The sequence below is a fragment of the Pelmatolapia mariae genome, linkage group LG18 (assembly GCF_036321145.2).
Source record: "Pelmatolapia mariae isolate MD_Pm_ZW linkage group LG18, Pm_UMD_F_2, whole genome shotgun sequence".
NCBI classification, from domain to species: Eukaryota; Metazoa; Chordata; class Actinopteri; order Cichliformes; family Cichlidae; genus Pelmatolapia; species Pelmatolapia mariae.
In genome coordinates, this window is record NC_086243.1 from 8,540,837 (window position 1) to 8,566,248 (window position 25,412).

At 39.7% G+C, this 25,412-nt stretch overlaps 2 protein-coding genes across 4 annotated transcripts; both read right to left on the reverse strand.

The window, feature by feature from the left end:
• Positions 1-735: 735 nt before the first annotated feature.
• On the reverse strand, positions 736-12,242 carry LOC134617552 (ETS-related transcription factor Elf-1-like). Of its 3 annotated transcripts, none has more exons than XM_063462832.1 (8): positions 11,987-12,242; positions 8,069-8,479; positions 7,856-7,973; positions 4,964-5,068; positions 4,703-4,843; positions 4,539-4,613; positions 4,112-4,307; positions 736-3,013 (listed from the first exon to the last, which is right to left on the reverse strand). In XM_063462832.1, the coding sequence occupies exons 2-8, from the start codon at positions 8,126-8,128 to the stop codon at positions 2,395-2,397; spliced, it is 1,314 nt and encodes a 437-aa protein (XP_063318902.1). In that variant the 5' UTR covers positions 8,129-8,479; positions 11,987-12,242; the 3' UTR covers positions 736-2,394. The 3 variants fall into 3 exon arrangements, with proteins under 3 accessions (XP_063318902.1, XP_063318903.1, XP_063318904.1); XM_063462833.1 differs by lacking the exon at positions 11,987-12,242 and adding an exon at positions 9,235-9,393; XM_063462834.1 differs by lacking the exons at positions 7,856-7,973; positions 8,069-8,479; positions 11,987-12,242 and adding an exon at positions 7,438-7,581.
• Positions 12,243-18,667: 6,425 nt separating this feature from the next.
• LOC134617491 (endothelin receptor type B-like) lies at positions 18,668-24,301 on the reverse strand. The gene is made up of 7 exons (XM_065469576.1): positions 23,888-24,301; positions 23,119-23,222; positions 22,085-22,289; positions 21,325-21,474; positions 20,873-21,006; positions 20,668-20,776; positions 18,668-19,037 (listed from the first exon to the last, which is right to left on the reverse strand). Exons 1-7 carry the CDS (start codon positions 24,299-24,301, stop codon positions 18,888-18,890), a joined length of 1,266 nt encoding a protein of 421 aa, XP_065325648.1. The 3' UTR covers positions 18,668-18,887.
• Between the last annotated feature and the right edge of the window lie 1,111 nt (positions 24,302-25,412).

Here is a 25,412-nt window from a genome sequence, read left to right on the forward strand (position 1 = left end):
TAATAAAGACTGCATTGTCATGTGCTACTGTCATTTTATTATATTACTATAGCTCAGTTAGCTTTGCACAAAAATAGCTGGTATAGAAATGTCCTCCAAAGAGCTACTTTACTTTAAGTACATTTCAGAGCCTGTACTTTTCACTTTTACTTGAGTAAAGAAGTCAAATCAGTACTTTAACTTTTACCAGAGCACTTTTTAACAGAGGTATCTGGACTTCTGCCACCTCAGATTAGCACCATTGGTATGTTAAAAAGACTGGTGACCATTGCTACCCCTAAGCCACCTACAAGCTCCTCAATCGTATCAATTTGAAAAGCCTATGTGACATTTTTCTTCAGTTACTATGTTCACAAGATTTTCACAGAGCTTGACCTCTGACAAGGTAACAGAGATGCAAACTTGTCAATGATTTTTAGTAAATGCACCTATGGTATCAGTTGGAAAAACCTACATCAGCTTGTTCGTGAGTTATCATGATGACAGTGTTAATGTTGTAAGCCAAAAAACAACTTCGCCAAATCAAAAATTGAATTAACACCTTTCTGACAACAACAAAAAAGAAAAACAAACTGATTGTGTCAGAATTCTGTAGAAGTAGTTCTGGCAGATCTGTATTATTGCATTAGGCCTTTACTAATAAAGCAGCAGTCGAACGCACTGCTCAAATGTGACATATACACTCACCAAGCTATGTCTACTGATGCTCCGAGTCTTTCAAGGAACAATGATGGATTTCACACAATGACAAATGTAAATTTATTTCATATAATAGACGATTAGCTTTAACATCACTGGACTGCATGAAAGCAAACACAATACAGCATAAAAAAACAAAAAACAAAAAAACAAGCTCCACCTCTCCCTCTGCTACAAGCTTACAAATCTATTAAGGTAAGACATTACCAGGACACATACTGAAAAGCAAGGGGCAGAAAAACCCAAAACAAACAAACATGGTTTAACAAAGTGAAAATAGTTCTGCATAAGAGTTCCCTGCAGGCACAGTTACTTTATAAGCATCTCTTTGCCAAGTTTAGCCTCTCAGAAAGCCAGCCTAACTTTCAGTCATTTTTTTTTAAAATTTGGAGTGAGGTGAAGTTTGTAAGCCAGCTTCGTGAGCCTACGCTAAGACCGGGCAAAGAGAAAATAATAAACTAACAATTTCACTTTTACTTCTTGCATAGAGTACATAATATGTGCAGCACAAAAATGCTTTATAAACCTGAGGGAAGGAAAAAATGGCATCAAAAGAACAAGTCAGGCGCTTTCACAGGTATACAGTACACAAAGATCAGCCAAAACATTAAAACCACCAGCCTGGTAATATGTAGGTCTGCTTTGCGCTGAGATGCCGCTGCTGGCGCCTTCTGCAATGCTGAGCTCGATGCTAAACCCACGTGAATGCCAGCCAAACATTGCACTGTAATGAAATTACCAATGTTCACTTCAGCCAACACAGTGGTTTTAATGTTGAGGCCCTACGGTGCGTAATAGACGCATACAGATAGAGGATTCCGAGTTTAATATATGCACTCATATATGGATAGCTAGTGCACAAGAGAAAAGATAAATAGTAGCACTATAATTTTACAGGAGGCAGGGTGGCTACAAGGCCACTTCACTGGTGATTGTCACGAAGAAAATAGAAAAAAAGAGTCCCACGGTGTAGAAAAACAAAAAATAAACAGCGCAAGTGCTAAAGTACTACTTTGAAAAAAATAACAGTGATCCCTTGTTTTCAACATTTCACAATGCAGACAAAAAAATGCAGCAATCTTAAAAAACAACAACAACAATAATAACAATAACAATATGGAATGTTTTCCCTTATGATTACCAGAAATAGGATGGACTGACATCTTCAGGCACTTCAGAAGAAATATACAGCAGAGGTAAACATTAGTGCAAAGCCACTTTTAAGGCAAAGGAATGCTTCAGCACGTGATAGCATAAAGACACAAAACTAAACAATGTAGGAGAAAGTGAGAGCAAAAGGCAGAGACGAAGGGCACAGTGTGGTGATAAGATAATTGCTTCCAGGACACTGGAGCTGAAGTGCAAGCAGAGAAAGTGTCTGCAGGCAGTGCAGAGAGGCCAGAGATTCCAGTGCATGTCTGTCTTTGGTGTTGGTTTAACAAAGGGCTACACAGAATGACAATAAGGCGAAATGATCAGATTTCAAAGCTGAGAAGGTAAACTGCTGTGAGATTTTGGTTCCTGTCAGCGCTGTGAGAAAGCACTGATGTGTACTTATGATCTAAAATAATATTCTACATCAAAGGTCCCTTTGTTTTTAAATCAGCATTGTCATAGCAAAGTGCAGCCCTGTAAGTGGTCCTGAGTCAGTGGAGTGTACAGGCATCTGTGTGTTCAATAGAAAGTGGGCACCTGTTATTTGTATTGGTCAGAGCTAATCAGAGGCATAAGCTGTGGAGTTTTTGGTCCTGGGTGTGACTTTTTCTCGGGCATCTCCGGCGCACCTTTTCTCACTATGGCCACCTCGGCAGCGGCAGCGGCCTGCCGCTCGCACAGACTCCCCAGCAGCTGAGCCGTTTTGAAGACTGACGCATGACCGGCAGGTTTCAGAGACTGGACCTTTTGCAGGTTCTGGAGCGTGCGTAGCATCTCAGCCGACACAATAGGCAGATGCTGTTCCTGGATCAAACTGGAGCTGGTGGGACGCAGGACGGTGTCGCGCTGAGCTGAGGGCCTGGGAGCGGGCCTGGTGCGCTGTGAAGCGGGAGCGCGGCCGGAGACGGGGGACGATTTCTTTGGTGGTGGCTGAGAATCTTCCTGCTCCTCCGCTGAATGGTCACTAGACGATACAGTACTGTCAGAGTCGTCGCTCAAGCCTTCGTCGTTGACGCTGTTGTCATCGTGGTCCTCGTCATCTTCCTCTTTGATGCCATCTCCATCGGTGATGTAAATCATGTCTTTGGGGAGAGAGGTGAACTGGTAAACGAGGCGCTGGCCTTCAACCTTATTCAGTATGCCTCTCTGGTAGTAGTACCTGCATGGAAAAAGCAGAAACCGACAGCTTTCAAACCTGCTACAGTTTTTAATTATTCATGTCTCATTTGTAAAATCTCAAATTAAAATGACAAAAAAACTTTTGTTTTTTGTCAAAAATATATTTTTGACTCTTTATCGATGCATTTTAATCCTGTCTTACTGAATACAGAATACCGTTTTCTTGGTGTTCTGTGATTAGGTTCCATACCTGCCCTTTTCTTACTAACCTAGATTGGATAAACACTTGCATTTATATACATAAATTAAAAATTAAATGAGTTAAACTGCTTTAAAAATTAAAAAAGGTTAAATTAGTACTGACAAGCAGGATCAAACTCGAGCAGACTGTACAATAAGCACCATTTGATTTTATTCAGCTCTACTATTTATTAGACCTGTCATAAAAACAAGAAAACACAAATATTTTGAAATCTGCCAAAAGTTTGTTTAAAACTTCAAATTATATTTTTTGATACTTTTTATACCCAAATTTGGGGTAACACACCGGACTTTTCTGAGAAGCCGGGAACGAATCAGGCATACCGCTCAAGCACTAAAACAATTTTTTTATGTTCAGGAATGTAAGTAAATAAGCGTTATTTGGCATCTTAATCAAAAAGTAACAACATTGTGCTCTGTTGAAAATTCATGACTAACAACAATTATTGTATTTCAGCATTAAAAATATCATTTTTAATGCTTTAATGCTTGTGTGTGCTCATAGCCTAACATTAAAACACAAACATCAAAAAATAATTTTGTTAATTAACAATACTGCTAATTTAGTGGTATTCTAATAAATTTGTTAAACATTGTAAACTGAATGATTACTTCACACTCTTAAATGTGCCATTACTTGTACAAAGCCAAAGCTAGGAAACTTGTTAATGGCTGTTTATGTCTTTGCTTTCAAGTTGTGCTTAATAAAACCTCCGAGTTAAAATGTAGGAAAATTAGCATAAATGACCTTAAAAGGCACTTTTGACATCTATGATTGTTCATTATTATTATTATTATTATAATTTTTTTTTTCAAATTACAGAGAGAGAAATTTCAAAGAACATTATAATTCTATCTGGGAGCTGCCGTGTTGTACCTGAGTGCTCTGCCCATTGTCTCATAATTCATATCTGGTTTGTTTTTGTGTTTGCCCCACAGCCTGGCCACTGCTTTTGAGTTGACCAGCTTGAAGATCCCCGCTTGAGGATTAGTCCATTTGATGTAACGAGGGCAGACTTGTCTATCTTGCAGCAACTCCATCAGGAACTGCCACAGGTAAAGGGTGTTTCCGCCTAAAGCGCATGAACGAAAAAGTAAAACAACAGATAAGATTTGGGTTAAATCACTTTGGTGAAGACCTACTTTCATAGCACGCTTCCCCAAAACAAGCACGGTTGCATAATTTTACTTGTGCAGAACTTGGTAGGGGTGAGGTGCACACACATTTATATCATTTCAGGTGCAGTCAGGTGACTTGTGCTGTGCCTTTATAGGGAACAGGGTCTTGTTCTGTTTGACAATACCTTTGTTGTATTTGTCCTTCTTTACTGTAATTTCTGGCGTGGGAGACTCTGCTCTTCGATGTCGAGGTTTCCTGCCTGCACACACAGGCAGTCCAAAATCAGTCACAAACATTTTACCCTTGAAATTCTACCCGTACAAGAAGCTGAGCAGGAAAGTTACTGACTTTTCTTTTTGGACCGCAGCTGCGACGCAGGCTTGTTTCTGTGCAATGACGACCACTCTGACTGATTGACAGTTCCCACAAGCTCCTCCCCCACAACAGGAGTAGTGATGACATCGCCAAGCGATGGTAAGAAGGCCTGCGCTGCAGGGGTTCAGAAACAGATTTGCTAAAAAAACAGCAGCACTGTAATGCCTAAAAATAAAATCTTGCACCGAAATAATCAGGAAGCAGCATGCTTGAGGTGAACGCAGCTGTGCTTACAGTAGTGTTCCAGGGAGAGGGCATCAGCGCACTCCATGTTGAGTAACGAGTCAGGAGAGACAAGCGTCTCCATGGTCTCTTCCTCCCCACTTTCACATGGCTCCACTACAAAAAATAAAAACCACAAAAAAATTATCAAAGAGTAAAACTTGTTTTTGTTGATGTAAAATTGGAGTGTGTCCAATGCAAATAGTTACAACTATATAACAGTGAGCTACTAAACAGTGTTTCCAGGTTCTCCTTAGTAACTGCAGATGTAGTTTCTATTTACAAACTATTAGGGTTTTTTTTTCTTATTGTTGGGAGAGGCATCAAAAACGTTATTGAGGTAAAACTAAACAGGCAAAGTTTAGCAACAATTATAATGTTTAAAAAGTGGGCATAAATGAATATGAACATCACGGCATTAAAAACAGACTGGACAGTTCTGTGGTAGAAGTCAATACATGTGCTTTTGGACACTTGAAACTGTTGTCAGTGAACTCAACTCCTTTCTAGCCACAAAGGTTAAAACCACCATGCATATATATATATATATATATATATATATATATATATATAAAAACCCTCAACATATTAGCAAATTTTAGAAAGGCTTCCGCTCTCTGGTTCGAGCTTACTCTTATATAGGGCTTTTTTACTCTAGTAGAGCACTTTATACATACATGCCTCATTCACACAAGTATTTTTTTCTATGGCGAAGTGCATTCTGTCTAACATTCACACGCATTCATACTTAGCTGGACAGACAACAACTTCAGGTTCAGTATCTTGCACAAGGGTACTGTGGCAACCAGACTGGAGCAGCCAGGAATCAAACTGTCAACCTTCCAATTAGTGGAAAACTACCTTCTGAGCTACAGTCACCTCTGTGACATGACAACAAAAACCAGCACATCTGCAAGGGCATCACTAACGCTGAGTCAGATAAACAGGTTTTGAAGGACAACATGATGACTAACAATTTTTGTTTCACCGAGACAATCCAGACAATGTTCTTCACATATTACAACAGCGTGGATCACTAGTAAAAGAGGGTGGCTGTTAAACAGGCCCGTCTGCAGTCCAGACCCAACATCCATTAAAACATCTGAATACATTTTAAAATACAACAGAGGCATCAAACTGCTGAAATCCTTTATTAAATTCCATTTTCCAAACAAATAAAAAAACGACAATAATATTTAGAGTGAATTCTAAACACTCCCAGAATGTTTACAGAGATTTTTAATGCATGAGTGACGCTTATATATACTATATATAATAGATGTATATCTATTTTTGAGGGTAAATTATGAAAGACTACATTTCAAACTGTGTAATTCGCATTTGGTTATCCAAAGCTATTTTTGAGCTGTACTGATGTGAATAATTTTGACGATGTTTATATGTATTTATTCATTTGCTTCCTTTTGCAGGGTAAAATATATTTAATGAGCAGAATGTAGCGTGGGTACATATAAGTACTGCTTATGCTCAAGCCAAGTCATGACTTAGTACACAAAGTTTATAGTTTATATGTGCTGTTTATATGTGATGGCTGGATAAAAACAAACATCTGGCTTGTTTTTGCTATGCTGATTTCAGTTAAATAAAAAAAGGCTTACGTGACAGCAAATAATTGCACTCTGTTTTACACTTCCCTTCTTTTGGGAATGAAAAAAAAAAGAAAAAAACACACAAATACATTTAATTATTATGCAGATGCTACAAACTCTTCCAGCATTAGTTCACTTTCATTAATGTTCACATCAGTAGCAAATGAAGCCAATTCTATAATTAATAATAAAAAAAAAACTAGAATAGAAGTCCAAAGAATATTTGCCTCCAAAACACAGCCGGATGGAAGAGCACAAAGTAAGCTGGAATTCTTACAGACAACAAAGAGCTTAGTGAAGTGCAGCTCTTGAGTAAACTAAATGACACCGAGTCTCGGTCACTGACTCCAAGCAGTTTGACCTCAAGTGCTTTCCGTCCAGGTAAATAACACTGGCAGACTCATATTCGGCTGCTTGTTAGCTTCACAACGACGCTGTGCTGTCTAACAGCTTACATCTCCCCACGTGCATGTCCTCGAGGCTAAACATGATCAAAAGGGAGTCTGCGTGTGTGTGTTTTTTTATGCGCATCTTGTTTGTGTGTGTGATGAGCTGCCCGTGAAGAAGCAGTGAGCTAGAAAACATCTGCTAGCTAACAGCTGTTTTGTCGTGGACTCGAAAACACTTTCTGCCGTCGGGAGAAGCAAACCCACAGCCTGTCACAACAAACCGCCACGTTTAGAGAAACATACGAGATGGGCTGCTGTCCCAAAACGGTTGTAACGTTCAAGTAAAGTGTCTGTAAATTATCCACAAGTGCTGCTGTTACTGTGAGCTAAAGTTAACCGAGCCTCCTCCTCGCCATGCGCCAATTCAGCTGCTCCCTCCAACCTGAACACTGACGGAAATATAACCCGACACGGCGATATCACTTACTTTTCAATCCCCGGACGTGTGAGGAACAAGCTATAGCATGTGTGCTGTAGCTCGCTTTGACCACGTCTACATCCTAATATGATTCATTTAACTGTTGTTTTCCCCCCCAGGAACAAGCCAGGAATGTTTTCTTTTTTTACTTCCTGAATTTCAGCGGAGGGTGGTCCATGTGCGCGAGGGGCTGAATACGCATGTGCAAAGCAAGGCTGGTTTTTTTTCGAAACCGCGAATTACTTTTAATTTTTTAAATAAAATTTGAATAGAAACTTTCGTTTTCTTTTTGTAAAAAAAAAAAAAAAGAATTGCACCGTCTCGCAGAGGACAGGGGATCTTCTATCATGAAATGTGAGCCTGACAGGTAAAGAAAGGCTGCAGTGAGTGCGTATGTGTTCGTGTGCTTGTGTGTGTGTGCGCTGACCTTTGACCAGCTGCTGGTGATCCTGTGACTGTTCACACGCTAGACCTGTATATGAGAGCAGGTGTGAATGTGGAACCTGCTCTACAATCACCGCAGGGCAATCTGTGAGACTCCCCAGCTGCAGGACACAAAAGCGGCATGAAATTAGACGACATCAGAAGTTTGCCAGCAATTCCACACAAAGAAGTTCATCGCTGTCTAGCTCTGACTCACCTGTGACATGTTAAAGTGGTCACTGGCAAAGTCAAAGATGAGCTCTGACTGTTGCAGCATGGCTGAATGTCCCAAAGCACGCGTACAAACTCTTAACTGGGCGAGGATAGCATCACAGCGTCCCCTTGAAGTCTGGTAAGAAGTGAAGAGGTCTGATGTGTTGTCGAATCAAGGCAGGTCCCGTTTCTGGAGACAATCCTTCCGATGAACACGCAGATAACTTGTCAGAGAACTTCCCCCTGGATGGGATGCAGCCTGCGTCCTTCCATGCAGCGAGGTTTGGTAGTGGTAGAGTGATGTGAGTGTAATTATTGACCAGAGATGCAGAGGCGTCACAGGAAACGCTCACCCGCTCACTCTGCACCGGCTCTCAATGAGGAAGTGCTAAACTGTCCTGTGGTCTGACTGAACCTGCCAGAGAAGAACAGAGAGGCACACACACACCCAAAAATATATGGGTGAGGTGGGGGAGTTGAAGAGCTGTTAGAGTCAAAAACAAACACCATGACCACACCTGCAGACGCTAAAAAATTAGACTTTGAACAATTTTACTTTTTTGGGCATTGCCGAACATTTATTTATTTATGTGTTTGAAATGTCTCTGGTCTCAGATGCAGAGAAATGAACATCGTAATTTGCTTCCCCCCTCTGTCACATATCTCATTCTTTTGCTCTTATCTGTCTTCTAAACTGGGCTAAACCAGCAACAGGAAGGAAGCGTTTGCAGTGAAATGTGTGTCTGGGCTGTGTGTGCGGTGTGAGTCGAGGGGGTTGGTTGGGTGGGTGACAACATCATGTCTTTGCACAATGTTCAGCTTTTGGCTTTCAGGGCCATTTTGTGCACATTCCTCACGACATGACCGTGAAGGGGACGTTTAGCACAAAATTGCAACCCCCCACTCAACTCCTTTGCATTACTCCCTCTCATTCTCTCCTGGTTGCTTGTTTTTCTGTCCCTCCTCTTGTATCTGGCCATCACAACATTGTTAATTCCCTTGAATTCCTTTGTCTTCCCTTTGCTTCTAATGCCACCCCTTCTCTTCAGTCCTCGCTGTTTAATAATTCCCAAGTTTCGGTTAACCTTTAAGCGAATTTAGCAGTACAGCTGCCTCCTCCTGCAAAAATCTACCGTAGGTTCTGAACACTGTTGCCACTCCGTCACTTACCTTCAGCATCATTGTTCTGAAGATCATCCCAACATTTAGGTTAAATCCTCTGTAACCTAAATAGTATCACAGGTCCTTTTTTTTCTTTTTCCTTTTTAAATAGATGGAGAACGTGTGGGTTTTCTTTGTCTTGGTGTATGCGTGTGAGAGATAGAGGCAAAATATGTTTGGGTCAGTTATCACACAGGAAGCACAGCTCAGTTAGGAGGCACCGCTTCCTGAGTTCCTGCGCCAAACCACTGCCAGCATGTCTTTGCCAGCAGTGGTCCTCTCATTTTCGATTTCCTGTGATGTTTGCAGCCACTTGGCACTTAATGATTTAGGTGGGACATGAGTGAACTGGAGGATAGTTTACTCCCCAAAGCAAGAGAAGTTCAAGAAGAAGTCAGCAAGGAAAAGTAGTCCTTTTTTGTTCATATGTAATATGCATCACTTGATGTCAGGGCTGGAACCAGAAGTTTAGTAACAAAAAATTAATATCACCAGTATCACTCTGTGAATTGTAATTTTTTTTAGTACTGTATTTTTCTTACAGTAAATCTTACATGATATGTTATTGTGGATTTTTAATGACTGTGCCTGAATTCATTGCAGTTCAATTCAATCCAAGTTTATTCATATAGGACAAAATTACAACAACAGTCACCTCAAGGCACTCTGTCCTGTAATTTAAGGACCCTACAGCATTAGAAAGAAATCTCAACAATCATACAACCCCCTAGTAGCAAGCACTTGGCAACACTGGAAACAAAAAAACTCCCTTTTGACAGGAAGAAACCTCCGGCAATGAAGGGCAGCCATCTGCAACAACTGGATGAGGGGAAAGAGAAAAGAGGGCGCAAGAAACAGACTATGGTGGAAAGTGCCAGAGTTTAATAATATTTTAATTATTTTAATGCGTTAATTTTAGATTAAATGCACTCATCTCAGGGCGAGGAAAGAGGTGAGTGAAGAAGAAATGCTCAGTACATCAAACCTGTAGGAACCACAAGTAAGCCTGCAGTGTGAGAACAGCGATAATATGATACTTTGAGGTCTTTATTTGACTGCGGTATCCTGTTTTATTATAGTGTTACGTCTTGGCGAAGTTACTGATACAAATATTGTTATCGGATTTTTATGCAAACCAATTCCAATAGCATTAAGCCTAATTTCAATATTATCTTAGAAGCTTGCTGTGTCTTTGATCACTTAGCCATCTAATGGTTGCATAGCATGTGCTGTTGACTTGTAAGATGACTAAATTAACAATTACTTTGAAAAATTATTTTCATATTTCATTGTTTATCACTAGACAGACATTTGTAGCACTCAGTGCTATAATTGTATACTGTAAATTAGCAGAATAACAGAGTAACAGTCTAAAATAATGGCATTTATAAATAACATTTCCATTGTGTTTAATACAATTTTAAGCAGAATAAATAGAGTTTAATGTCCTATTATGACATATATTAGTAATATAGTTGATGTAAGTTAATGTTTTTTTGATAATGGACATTTTAGTATGAAATGTAGTTAATGGGGAGTTGAATTTGTCATTCTTTAATATATTTCAAGATGGTTTTATTTTCAAATTATTATTATTACTATGATTAGGGTTTTTTTTTTTTTACATTTTTTTTCTGCCTTTTGTAGCCAAGCTAAACTGCATAATGAACATAACTAATAGCTTTTTTCTATGTCCTAACCTGCAAGTCTGCTCTGGTTATATAGCATGGCAAGTTGCCATGCTTGCGTAGTTCCAGTGAATACAAGAGCAAAGTACAAAACATGAAGACTGCAGCTTGCATTTTCTGTTCTATTGAAGTAAACAAGGCGGTGAAGTTTCACTCGTCACACCCCAACAGAACACATTAATAGAAACATTTGTCCCTTCCTCTCTTTATTTTTTTTTTTAGTAGTAGCCACCAGGGCCTTGCCTTTGTGCTGCCATATGTATACGTTCATTGTTACCGTGCCCTGCAGCCTGCAGTCTCTCACAGTATGTTGTGTTCATCAGCACTCTGGTCACATAGGTTTGTCTCTGTGGCCTCTGCACTGGGATCTGAGTCTGTGAAGTGGCTGCCAGGCCCCTAAGGACACTGATAAGCCCCCCATAACATTCATTCCCCAGTCTGCGTGTGTGTGCATGAGAGAGAGTCAGAGACTGAGATAGAAAGCGTGCGGGTGTGTTTGACAGAAAGGAGCAGTGTTATATATATGTGTGTGCGTGAACTAGGCCAGGCTGATAACAGCATGGTAAGAGAGGGAGCAGCTGATAAGCCCCTCTTGTTGCTTGGGGTAACCAGGCCTTGTTAAATGAATGCAGTAAAATATGGTGTGTGTTTGTGTGTGTGTCAAGCACAAGAGATTGAGAGCCAGAGAACAGCAGAGGTGGTCGCAATACTGTTTTTACAACCTCCCTCGCGTGCAAACATGTGAGTGGTTTAGCCGTCACTGAAAGTAAATCATTGGAAAGGTATTTCTTTCTTTCTTTCTTTCTTTCTTTCTTTCTTTTAATCTACATTTTCTGGCACAGCATTTATAGAGAGTCAAACAGCCGCGCTCAAAACCCTACACTCTCTGAAAAGTACTTTCACTTTCTCTTCAGCACATGTCATGCAGCATACAGTCATACACCCAAACGTCTTCTGACATTTTCTTTTGTTATATTTAGTTCTTTTTTTCTTTTGGTCTTCTTTCTGTGTCTCCTTTCTATACTATACAGAGTAGTAGGCCTGTTGTATGGAATAAGAAGCAGTCTGCTTACCTTTGTGTTTACAGCTCGTGCCTGTATGTGACAGAGCAGCAGCTGCCTGCAAGATCCAAGAGGGAAACGGAAATTGTTCTCATTACTTTTGGCAAACACAGAACCTTCATCTGCTTACAGGCGTGGGATCAGTTCCCTCCTGTCAGTGTCTAGCCACCAGAGAGAGTGCGTCACGCAGACGTGAGATCACAGATCAGCGTAGATCATGGTGATTTTTTTTCTTCTTCTTTTTCTAGTCGTTGTCAGTTCACGCTTCCTCTTTTCTTTTTTCCAGAGAACTGAGCACCCCCCCCCCCCCCCAAACACACGCACCCCTCCCTCCCCTTCCATGCCGCGAGTTCTCATTGGTTACCTGTGTTGTGAGTCAAGGTAACCCATAGTGACCATTGTCAGTGCGGAGCAAATGTAAACACGGGTGTATTTGCAATGTAAAGCAGCAGAGAGCCAAGCAACCAATCTGCAAGCAGCTGTGTGGACGCAGAGGGCATGTGTGTGTGCTGATGATATCACTAAATTTGACCTCAGATTATTAGCTCACCATTAACTAAACTAAAAAAAAAAAATAGAAAGAAATTTCAGTGTCACCTGTTGCTTTGTGCAGTTAATAATAACATCCCAGTGAAATGTAGTCAGAATAATAGCGTTTAAAAAAGGGGGTTGTTATAGCTACTCTGACTTTATCAAGTCCCAGACGCTCCCCAGTGGTAAAACTCAGCATCGGCAGCCTTCAAAATAAAAAAAAACATCTGATCCACATTTTCATTTCCTTCCCTCCCTTTCTTTTTGTTAATACACAACAACGGCAACAGAGACAGCTTGTAGCCTATAAATCTGTGAGTGAGGCTCAGCATTGCTGGCAGTGTGTTTCTTGGAAGTCATAGATTTTCTCTTGAGGATGGCGTCTTCTGCACCCAGTCCCACTGCCTGTGACACTGCTTTCAAGATTGGAGAATGACCCCCCGCCACCCCCCCCACCCCACCCCATTTTACAGAGTACAGCTGCCTTCTTTAAATAAATTTTTTTTTTTTCACATGGCAGGACATTTTATACCTTTCACAGGGCTGGGTTTGGTTGGACTGATAAGGCGGAATAAATCAGGCCTCTCTTTCATTCCTTTATTTCTTTAGTCAGTTTCCCAACTTCTGCAACGGCGGGCAGCTTCGTGAGGAATGTGCTGGTTTGGCTGAAAAACGAGGTTCACTCCCATAATGTTTTTGTAAAGTAGTAGAGCACACGATTTGATTATTACAATATGGGTTTGTGTTTATCTGTGTGAAAGACCGGGGAGAGGGGGGGTCATTGTTATTGTCACTGACAGTTAATGCACTGAATCTCAAATATTGGGTTCAAGAAATGTTTCCATTATTTTTGCTTCATTATTTTGTTTGTTTTTAGGGGTGACGCACATTAGATTTTTAGGATTTTAAATGAGCACGACACCGACTGATTAAAAAAAGAACATGTCGACATTTTTAACTTAAGGAAAAATTAGCAAGAAAACCACGGACACATGAGCATGTATGCAGGAATGCAGCCTAAACATGGATATCCTCTGTTTTATTTCAAGCATTGCTCTTAAAATGCAGTGTATACATTACCCACAGTCCAGCTAGACTGCCAATAGTTCATTTAGAGTTTAATGGACATATTAAGAGGGCTGGACAAGAGGCCGTATATTCCTTTTATTTAAAAGGAAGGTTATTTGATCCTCTTGTGGATCATATCAACATTAAATAACAAATGGAGACAGTCATTCACACCTATGGTCCATTTAGAAAAACCAATTAAACTAACATGATTGTTTTTGAGAGGGAGCCGGAGTACTCGGAGAGAAATGTACAGCGACCTTACAAACTTGAAACGGAAACAACCCAGCAGATCTGAACCCAGGGGCGTGTTGCCGTGAGGTGACAGTGCTAACCACACTGTATAGACTCAATTATGGTTTATCAATTGTAGCCCAGTGACCCCAGTAGACTATATTTGCAGATTTATCTGATGTGAGCTGCGCACTGACAACTTTCACTTTTCCAGCATTTGGAATCCAACCTGCTCGCCATATGCGTATCTGTGACTGATGAATCGTTCTTTATCATGTACTCTAGCCCCATGGATTTGTCATCACGTTGTCAGACAAGCAAAAAAAAAAAAAAAAAAAAAAAAAAAAGAGGGGGGGGAAGTGTGCTAACAGTGAGAGACTGTGACACAACGCTTGAATGTCCCCTGATGTAGAACTGAGGAGGAACTAGAAGGAAAGAAAAGCTCCAGAGTCCATGGAACGTCAGTCTGATGAATTCCTTCTGCTGGCCACGTCTGCTCACCTTCTGCCGCGTCTTCTGTTGCTCGGCGTGCTTGTGTTGTCTATGCATGTGCTCAAGTGTGTGACATGTGAAAGTGACTGATGAGTTGCGTTTTTGTGTCATTTATCAGCCATTCCTTGAAGTGCAAAGTCAGTGGTGTGCGACCAAAAGAGATATCAAATTAAAAAAAAAGTGCAGAAAGCATTTTTTTTTGTTTTTATGCACGTGCTTACTCACATATCTTCGTTTTGTGTTCTCGCAGCCAGCACGGGGGTCTCGGTTTGCACTTGGTTTAACATTTTTCCCTTGAAGTACTTCCATGGCTCCAACTGCACACACGTTTTCACACTCACAACAAAAGCATATTTTCTTTGTTCTGCCCAAATGTTTGCAGAATCTGTACCAGACTGAAAGCTCTCCTCCCTGTGCTACAAATCCTGAATAAATATTAGATGACTAAGAAGGAGGCCAGCAAGACATATACATCAAGAAGTGTGAATACACCTTTAAATTATTAGACATCTGTCAGAAGCTGTGTATGACAGCTCTGGATGAAAATGCCTATATGGGTTCAAATGCTTTAAAAGTGCCAAGCAGTGATGTTTGCCATACTCTCAGGCCAGAATTTGCCAAAGAGCTTCTCTTCTCAAACATTTGAAAGTGAAGTCAAAACATCATGATCATATAAATGCTCCTAATTGTTTCTGAATGCAGTTCGCTGGCGCAGTCTTGCTGAACATGCTGTGTAAATATGCACAACAGCGAATGGAATGCAAAAGAATGTTTGGAGGGAAAAAAAAGAACAGAGACGGACCAGATCAGATTTATTCCCACCTCAGCCCTTGAGAGCCAGACTCAAAACAATAAAGTCTGCAATCCAACACACTGTGGAGAGAAAAGGACAAACTGCACTGGTATGTGTAGGTTTAATTATGATTATTTGGTGTCCACATTTACTCTGTATATGTGTGAACGTATTTCATGAAGCTGTCTTTCTTGGAAATAAAGACGTTTAAGAATTTGCACGGAGGAACAACCACCTTGGCCTTATCTAATGGTTAAAAACAATCTGTCTTACAAACAAACACAACCACATTTATGTTGTCTGATCAACCTGTATAGATAGAATATTATAAAACCTCTGGATCTGAAAAGTGAAACCACTATTTTAAAGCAGTCTTTCTCATAGCCAGTTGACGCTACTAAGTGTATAAAGACAATGACCCCAATTCTCACTTTATAACAGTAAACACATTTTCCTCAAGCTATTGGGTGATGGACTCAATAGCTTGTTTTAATTTGTAAGGGCTTTATCTTACAATGTACAGTTGCAATTCTTATTGCAAATTATGCACACATTTAGAGCGAAGAACATGATAAATCCTAGTACAACTTAAAGCCATACTGTTTAGAAAAGATGGATGTAGTCCCTGTGACATCATCCATCTACGGCTAATGATGTCATCTTTAAGTCTGACGTCATTAGCTGTTTCCGGGTCCAAACTTCGCTTCAGGTCCCAAAGTCAAACGAACACTGTGGCATCACTGAGAGCTACAAACTGTCTAAATTATTTTATCATTAATAAAATGATCAGTGTTGCTGCTTTACCAGGTGTAACAATTAAGTTTTCAGGCATCCATGAAAACAGAATTTATGAAATTTAATGGAGTTAGAAGTTAGCTCGCTAGTTTCTACCTAAACATAATATATCATGTTCTGACTGAGGGATTTCTGAAAAAATTAAAATGTACAGTTCTGCTATCACTTCCAACATAAATAAAGACAGGAAACTAAACAGCAGTGACATTTATGGGGTTACTGAAGTTGGGCTATGATGATGTGCTATGTGGTAACTAGCTACACAGCTATGGTTAGCATAATAAAACACATTAGCACAGTGAATCTGGAGGATGAACGCTTTTTTCCACTCGATAAAAGTTAATGTGAGGGTTAGGGACAAATGCAACTGCATTTAAGGATGCTGTAAACAGATCAAACTTCAGTCAGGAGAAGAACTGAGATAAACCATCCACAATACAAGGTTAGTCATTAATTTACTGCTGCATGGGCTGGGCTGTAGTTACATCGTAAGGTTTTAAAACTGAGCTTTAAAATGAATAGTGGTAATAAAAACTGAAAGAGCTGACAGTGATCACTGCCTTTTTTTAGGAGCGTGTTCAGATTGAATAGAACAAGATACAATGCATTAAAACATGTTAAAAACACAACACCTTAATAAAGGTAGAGTAGTTTGGACCTGGAAGCAGAGTTCATACGTCATCACTTAAAGACTGGATTGGTTGTAGAGTGTGTCAGGTTTGTTATTTTGACTGTCCCCTCCTTGATGTTTATTTGGATGAGCAAATGGTGGGAAATTATCAACTAATGCTATTGCTGGCTAGCAGCTTGGTTAGCGAGGTATTTTAAATAAAATGCTAATTTTGGTTAGAGCACAACAGGCTTAAATCAAAAAGTTTCTGGGTAAATTACAGGAGAAAGTTAAGAAACTAAATGGCCAACTCCTTAGTGTGTTATTTTGGAAAATATAAAAAGTTATACCTGTTAGTCCTTTAAAATAGCCAGGTCTTAGATTACATATAACTTAGGGCCCCAGTTAAAAAATTTACCTATCTGTAATATATATATATATATATATATATATATATATATATATATATATATATATATATATATATATATATATATATATATATTTATATATATATACACACACACACATATATATAAGACGTTATGGTACTAGGTAAGGAGTGTTAGAACTATATTTATGGCACTTCCATAGTAGCTTCATTCCCCCATCCACCCCCAGAAGCTGGAAGAATTTGTAAAAAGCCAACCAGCTAAAAAAGAAAAGCAATACATTACATTAAGCTATAGCTCACCAAGGAATATTCATATAGGCTTTTGTAAAGCTACACCTTTTTAGAACCCTCTTTGTACAAATGTAAAAAACAAAAGAACAATAATGTAAGCTTGAGGTGTGGAAAGGATTCTTTTACCACTGGGCAGTACCATACTACTTCTAATTTGACACATAAATCTACATTTACAGCTTTTCTTACAGCTTCTTGAACTACCAAAATAAATTTGCCTGGGTCAATAAATGAGTTGATTTTAAACAGTGCTTTTGTGGCTTAATTATAAAATATTGGATAAGTAGCTCACTGAACAAAATTCGCTCTGTTATCCAAGTTGTGTAACAGCTTATTTAATTATTTATTTATTTATGTAGCACTGATCTAGGAGGTGATCAATCACACCAGTAAGATTAGTAACCAGCATTATCCAAAACCAGATAAATCAGTTTACCCTATGTTTGAAAGAGATAAAAAAGTAATTCAGAGAGGAATGTACTGAATGTGATTATGTTCAGTTAGGTGGGTTTGATTTGATGTCAAACCACACTGGATTGTTTGAAGACTTGCTGGAGGAACAAAGGCAGAAAGGTTATGGCAGAGAGACAAGACAGGAATTTGCAGATGTGGCACACCCAAAATGTGTGACCACTTTTGTGTTAATCATCTAATTTAATTTATTTAATTTGTTTATTTGTTATTTTCTATGACTATGAATATTCAAAATGACTTTGGTAACATGACCAATTCATGCAGTATATTATTTTGTCACATGGACTGTGCAGAAGGACAGAAAAATGGAGCAACACCTCAGGTGGAACTATTATTTTAAGGCAGGTGCACCCCAGTTGCTTTAGGGGGATGGACTTCCGCCCACTATTCAGATGCAATCTGAGAGGCAAACCGAGTGCACTGTGTCTTCATTGCTCCTGAACTTTACCTGTATTTGCAGGGATTTCTTCTTTGTTATTGTGGCACCATTCCTGGGGCCCGTAACACAGAGATAAGTAAAAAGTATGGGAGAAGACAAAGAAGTAGTAAAAAAGAAGAGGAAAAACAGACATAAAAAAGACAGTTATGGCAAGGAGAGTGGATAAAGAAATGAAACAAGGAAGGGTGGTGAGAGATCAGAGGACAGAGAGCTTCTTTGACAGCTAATGTGACATGCGTGACACTGGTTTAGCCTCAAGCAACATTCCCAGGTCAGATATGTGTGTGTGTGTGTGTTTGTGTGTATGTGTGTGTTTGGGGCAAAGAAGTGGGGAGAAAAACAGAGAGATCACAGTAATGTTCTGTGTTGGCACTCGCCATCACATGATGCTGCCTGCTGTCACACTTAAATCGAGGCCACACGCTCAAATACCCTCCCACACACACTAACACACACACACTCCCACACACACAGAATACACTGTACACTTAGGCCAACAGCAGGCAAACCTAAAAAAAAATCTTTAAAAATTAATATAAAAATAATTTACTGTTTTCTTTTTGTAATATAGTCATGATTTTATGTGTTATATGTATTGAAAAAAGAAACCCTACATCAAAGGTAAGGAGTCAAATTAAGATAATCAGGCACTAATACAATGACAAAATGCATAAAGCCTCAGGAACAGGCCAAGTATGGAACAATATGATACAATCGCTGATGGTAATAGATCTTAAGAGTTTAAGGACACTTCATATTATGCTGTAGATAAAAACAAATGGGTCCTTGTCCTCATTTACTCAGGCATACTTCAAACCATGACTTGTTGGACATGCGAAAGTTGCTCTGTTCGGAGCCTCGGTCGCTGACTTTATACTTCATGCACGTCTGCTTTTCGTCCATTAACATCTCTGTCGTTACGCACCAGGAGCACAGACAGGACTAAAGAAGAAAAGAAACTGTGAGGCTTAGGCTGCGAGAAAAGAGGAAGAGTGTGAACACTGTTTGCACTTTGACGAAATAGTGACTGATTCTTACAGCTTTTTTTGTTGCAGCCTTAGAAATATTTCATCACTGTAAGAAATAAGCTTATTCTCCTTTCGTTGTATCACTACTACTTTCTTTATGGTAGAGCTAAAGCCAGCAGTAAGTTAGCTTGGCACAGAAATTTAAGTCTTGTCTAGAAATAGTCCAAGTTAGTAAAAGTTAAAAAAATTTCTGGGACCAAACACTGAGGCATCACTGAGAGTTAAAATCACTAAATGCTCTTTCATCTCTAATAAAATGATCAGTGTAGCTGTCCCTCCAGGTATTACTATAAAGTTTAAGGTCCAAGCTTTTATGAAAAAGAAGATTTACAAGATTTAGCAAAGTTAGAAGTTAGTGGAAGGTTAGGCAGAGCAGGTTTCCACTTAAATATGAAATAACATTTTCTGAATGAATTTTTTTCTGAAAAAACAAAAAATTATAACTTTGGAAGTAAACAAAGGCAGAAAAATAAACATGAACATCATTCAGAGGGTTAGTGAAGTTGGGTTAGTTGATATATAATAGTGTGCTATCTGGTGGCTAGCCTTAGAGCTATGGTTAAGCTAAAATAAATACAATACTACAGTAAAGATGTAGAATGAGGATTAAACTATTTTCAGTAAAAGTTCATACTTCATCTGGTGGGCTGAGACAAACAGCATCATATGGCAGTAAGAAGACGCCAAAAATGACTATAAATCAGCCTAGGGGTTGATATGTCGTCACTTAACTAGCGGATAGCTTAATTTTGTGTTGTAAAGACAAAAACCTGTGTGCACACGGGAAGCGATTAGTTCATTGTGCATTGCTTTTGAGCTGATGGTCGGTCGGCTATGATGTAGTGATCACTGGTATGCTAAGCCCCTTTTCCATTAGTACCTACTCAGATCGGGTTTTTTCAGGGTTTTCCATTAAGTGATAGTACCTGGTATCAGGTACTAAAATGGTACCTGCTCAGATGGCGTTCAAAGCGATCTGACCAGGTACTAAAATGTGACATCGTCAGACTGCATGTCATCGAATGGCTGGTCAGTGGCGTTACTCGATGAGTTCTGAGAGAGTCTCGTTCACGGAAATCAAAACTGCCATTTTTGATATCCGACATCGAGGGAATTGGTTACAAAAAACCACTTCCCCGAGTCTGACGAAAAGCCACAGATCGAGCAGCAGGTATATTGTTGCCTCGGTGTCCGCCTTTGTTGTAGCATTCATGTTATGGGAGGCTCGACCGCGTTGCTATAATGACGACCACGGTACTAGATTGTAATGGAAAACCAGGTGATCCGAGTTGAGTCCATCTGAGTAGGTACTATTGGAAAAGGGGCTCTGCACGCTCATTGGTAGTTGCTTCAGTTGCTTGTCTCTATGTTGAGAATATTTTATTTCGGGACCTGCCTACTTTGAGGTACCAGAATCTTTTTTGCCTTTAGTCACTTCACATTTCGGAAGTCAATGTGACTCAATGTGTGGATGCAGTTTAACACCAATAAACAAAATACATTCGCACAAAAGTAAAGCCTTTCTTGAGTGAGTTACACTTTACCCTGAAGCAGTTCTTGAAGCGCTTGCTGACCATGTAGAGGGCGATGGGGTTGATACAGGAGTTGACAGATGCCATGTTGATGCCAATGTAGTCCAACACCAAAAAGAAACTAAAATATGTCACAGTGGCATATTAGTCTTCCACTTCACACTGTCTTTGGGGCAAGTTTTTTATCTACTAAATTAACATGACTTCCCCTCCATACCTGAGCAATTCACAACGGTTTGGATCTTTTTCGTCATAGATGGTGAGCTTCAGGATACGGCTGAGGTGGAGAGGCAGCCAGCACAGAGCGAAGACTAAAACCAGACAAAACACTGTCTTTGCCACCTCCCTCTGCTGAACACACACAAAAACACATAAATTACAGTTTGGCACTGAAGTAGCTGTGGTGAAACTTAAGCCTTAAAGGAATTAGGCATCATTGGAAACATGTTTTCCCCTCAAAATGTAAAACATTTGTTATCAGGAATCAAATTGAATTCAGTAGGAAATGGGAGTTGCAAATTAGGCTGAAAACAGTACAGAACATTACTTTAATAGTATTGTCTGTTTGTCGTCCTATTACATTAGGAAAAATATTGCTTTAACTCAACTAAATCTGTCGTCAGCACTCAACAACAAACAGGCCTAATAAAGTTAGTTTCACCGTCTTACCTGTTTTAAATGGTCGCTGAGCGCAATCTGCACGCCATTCTTCTTCCTCAGCATCTCACAGGTCATCAGGGTGTAGAAAATGGCAGTGCAGGCCAACGGCAGGCAGAAATACGCACTGAACAGCCACCAGCCCTTTACTGATTTATAAAACTGCACAGAGAACATAACAGGACTGCACTGGATTAGGCACAAACATCTGTGCTGGAAATCTTTAGTTAAAGGTGAAGTATGTCAGAAGCAAATGGAGTTTAATGGTGTGTAACCACGGTCTGACCTGGTTGACTCTAGGGTGTGTTTCAAGTTGCTGTTGACATGCTTTTACAAATCAATTTATCATAAGGCCCCAGTGGGAATAAATGTATCATTCTTTTTACATGAAGATAGACGAATGTAATGGCAAATACATTATATTAATCCATTAGCTATTATGCTACACATAATCAACCGCTGTAGTGTTTTCTGTCACCCAAGTGGGGGATGTTCTAATTCTTATGATCCATGACTTTTTTTCTTTTTGACAGTGTTTCATTTCTGTAAACTCTTCCTAACCCCGATCTAGCTGGGAAGCTGTCACAGTATGATTACGAGTGCTTGTGGTTTTAAGTGTACGTATAAGCGTATGCACGCACATGTACACATTCACCTCTGCGTCTGTCTGTCCATGTAAGTATATGTTATACGACATACAGCTATGTCAACACGTACTATTTTTCTGCACAGTGAACCACAGGCCTTTAAAAGTCGGTGTGTTACAGCTCACGCTCATGAATTCCGTTTCCTGCATGGGGTGCAGCAAGCAGATCCTCAAATGTTGTCCTCTGTGGTTGATGGTGATCATGTCGAAGGCTATCGCCTCTGGCACAGCCAGGATGATGGATATTATCCAGATGAGCGCTATCTCGATAGCCATCCATTTTGGAACTCCGATCCCTTTGATACGGCTCCATGAGGCCACGGCACGATACCTGGAAGATGCGTGACATGTGGAGTCAGTTAGTTAAAGGAAGAGTTTGATGGCTTGGGAAATGTACTTAGTCGCATTTTTGTTGAGAGGCAGCTCATAAGATGGCTATCACTGGTATATTTACATGGTGACTACATTGTACAATAAAGCAATTTAAAAATATATATATAGAACTCATCTGTTTAAAATGTATTTATTCTTAAAGTTTTGCATTAGAAGTGCATGACTCATGCAGCTAGAGCCACTTGCTACCTGTTAGCCTTACCTCAGGTAGGTCCACCCCTAAACTGGGTCTCTCAACCACATTTTTAGTGTTGGCATTTTTAACAGAAATACAGTGGCTTCCTGTGTAGTTAAGTGATCTACCCATTAGGTCTGTGCTTAGCACTGTCTGTATCTGTATGACACACAAATATGTTTGCAGCTTGCTAACATGAACTTGCTTACTTGTAATGGCAAAAATGCTAAACCTGAGGCTTCCAAACAGCAGTCAAGAAACCATTGCCATGGTAAATACGATACAGTTTGACATAAGTTACTGTTTTAATTCTTTCGCTTTTGCAATTTAAAAGAAAAATTGGGGATTTATCACCAAGATGTCTTTCATAACACTTTTTTTTTGTTTTGGTTTATTTGCGCCCTTTTTTTGTTCACCGTTCAATAATGGCATTAACAAAATGTCAGTTTACTAATTCATCAAAGTTGACAGCAGCCAGTGGGAACAAGAGCAAAAGTGAGGATAAAAAGTCACTGCTTTTTAATTGCAGTTGCGGCATTGAAAAAAAAAACAAGCAAAGATTGTTGTTCATTTGCCATGGCTTCATGCTTACCTGTCGATACTCAACGCACACAGACTCAGCACTGTAATCCCCACTGAGGATCCCCCATTTTTACTCAGCCTCAGGCATCCAGTGCAGGCCAGGCATGTGTGAACCTGAACTTATCGTTCTATTCTTGCCAGGTTTAACATTTTGGTCTTTTCCTTAAAACCACAATGAGTCCTGTTTGCCTCAGTTTAAACTCCAGGCATTGTGACCTAGTGAGAACACTCTCAGAGAAGAAGAAAACTTTGCTAAGCATGAAAGATATGGAACCTTTCATGCTGTCTTTGAATGGGTGTCTGGAATGTGATTGAAAACCTATTAAAATCAGATGTGGACATGTTTCTCTCCGTACCACCCCGTCTGTCCTGTCTTTGCTATGGTATGCGGCTGTGACCAGCTGTTTTAACATGCTTGCCCCCTTACCCAAATATACAGACGCTCTTGGTTCTTTCTCTCTCACTCACTCACACAAAAGGAGCCCAACAGATTAAAACATACCAGAGACATAAGGGGATATGGAGGGGCTCAGAATCCAGTAAGGTAATAACATTTTGAAAATTATGTGGAAGCCTGCTTTTACAAGCATGTGTGTGTATGTGTGCTCATGAGTTTAATAGAAATTTTTGAGTACTTGTCTGGGATGCAGCTAAATATTTGTGCATGACCTCACAAAGTTACAGTCTTAAGGAGGGACTGTAAGTAAAAATAATGTTAAGCAGCTCATGCTTTCTATGACTTAAGTACTGTTCCTATGCTATTCTGCAGTTTTTCTCACCTTATAAACATTAATGGGAATGGCGATGATGATATGCAGCAGGTCTCCAAGTGCCAGGCTGCCGATCAGTATATTTGGCTCGTTACGCATACACTTATTCTTATAGATGATCCTCAGAAGAGTGGAATTCCCAATAATACCGACAACGAAAACCAGGCAGGACACCACTGTGTTGATGTACTTGAAAGTGACTCCGATTTTTGTGGCTCTGGTGCACATGGGTGGCAGGCGGCGGCGGGGCATGGTGCTGTTGGGCCGCACCGCACCCTGCACATCTCGTTCCACGAGCCCTAGTTTCTGGGTAACGGTGAGAGGCTCCTGGGGAACTTGTTTCTTTGGCTCCAGCTGTCCACTGGCCACAAGTATGTGGACTGCCAAAGCGAGTAACTCCAAGCAGAGGAGATGAGTCCTCATCCTTTGATTTTGACTGTGGCTTTTATCCAACAAACGGCCTGCAGCTGATCTTCTTTAGAGCTCCTGGAACACAGATTAGAAATACTGTGAACAGGCCTGGCGTTGAACTACAGCAGCAGTTCTTAGACTTTTTCTGGCATTCAGAAGCTGAAAACAGTTCGCACTCCACACCCCTCAAGTTTTTCTTTGATCAGAAATTAATTTTAAAAAATTTGTGTGTGTGTGTTTTTTAAATTCCCCCTAAAAAACCCTTAATGAATTAATAATTCAAATCATTTTTACTTCATATTTTTCATCTGGCACCCCAACTTCAGAAGCTCTGCACCCTATCAGTGTGACTACACCACATTTTGGTAACCACTGGGAGACAACCTCTTAGTATTGTCATAGTAGTCTTATAGTCAGCTATTAGTTGAGGAATTTGAAGGTGTTGAAAATTTAACTTTGGCTAAAGGATCATTTTTATTTCCATTTTTTTTTTTTTTTTGAGAGAGAGAGAGAATAAGGCGGAGTGTTTTTATTTCAGCTTTCCTTTGTATCTAATGTAGAAGGATGTCAAAGTCCCCTTAGATTCAAAAATGCCTTTTGGTTAGTTTCACTTCTCGTGGATGTTTGTGCGTCATTGTAGTAAACGTTCAGGGGTAAATTACAAGGCTGTTTTTAGAATTCCTACCCTGAACAAGGAAACTACAACTGTTATACTATTCAATTAACAACGGATTAGTGAAAGAAGACTTAAATACACTAGGTAGGCTGTAGGTTTCCCCCTTTTTATTGATTAAACAGTTAATTTAACACAGTCCCTAAATGAGTCAGTTAATGCTCTCCAGTTGCTCTTGTTAAAGTTCTATGGGCTCAAATTGTGGTCATAAATATTTTGTACTTGTAAATCAGGATTTGTATGTGTAAATAGAATTTGTGTGTGTGTAAAAAAGATTTGTATGTGTAAAAAGAATTTGTGTGTGTGAAAAAAAGTGTTGTGTGTGGACTTAGCCAAAAATTACATGTGAAACACTGCACTCAAGTTTCAAGTTACAAGTACGAATTTTGACCCGGTTTTTCTTCCTTTCATCTGATTGGCCAATGTCATGCCAATCACAAATTTAACTAT

What these genes read in the sequence shown, in the direction of transcription:
- LOC134617491 (XM_065469576.1), bottom strand. Translation starts at nt 24,301, where the DNA reads ATGAGGACTCATCTCCTCTGCTTGGAGTTACTCGCTTTGGCAGTCCAC. An exon ending in AGGAAACGGAATTCATGAGC is followed by an intron (nt 21,475 to 22,084) that starts GTGAGCTGTAAC and finishes TTCTCTGTGCAG; the next exon opens with TTTTATAAATCAGTAAAGGG. An exon ending in GCTTCAAGAACTGCTTCAGG is followed by an intron (nt 19,038 to 20,667) that starts GTAAAGTGTAAC and finishes TTTCTTCTTTAG; the next exon opens with TCCTGTCTGTGCTCCTGGTG.
- LOC134617552 (XM_063462832.1), bottom strand. Translation starts at nt 8,128, where the DNA reads ATGCTGCAACAGTCAGAGCTCATCTTTGACTTTGCCAGTGACCACTTT. An exon ending in TCACCAGCAGCTGGTCAAAG is followed by an intron (nt 5,069 to 7,855) that starts GTCAGCGCACAC and finishes TATTTTTTGTAG; the next exon opens with TGGAGCCATGTGAAAGTGGG. An exon ending in GAAGGACAAATACAACAAAG is followed by an intron (nt 4,308 to 4,538) that starts GTATTGTCAAAC and finishes CATGCGCTTTAG; the next exon opens with GCGGAAACACCCTTTACCTG.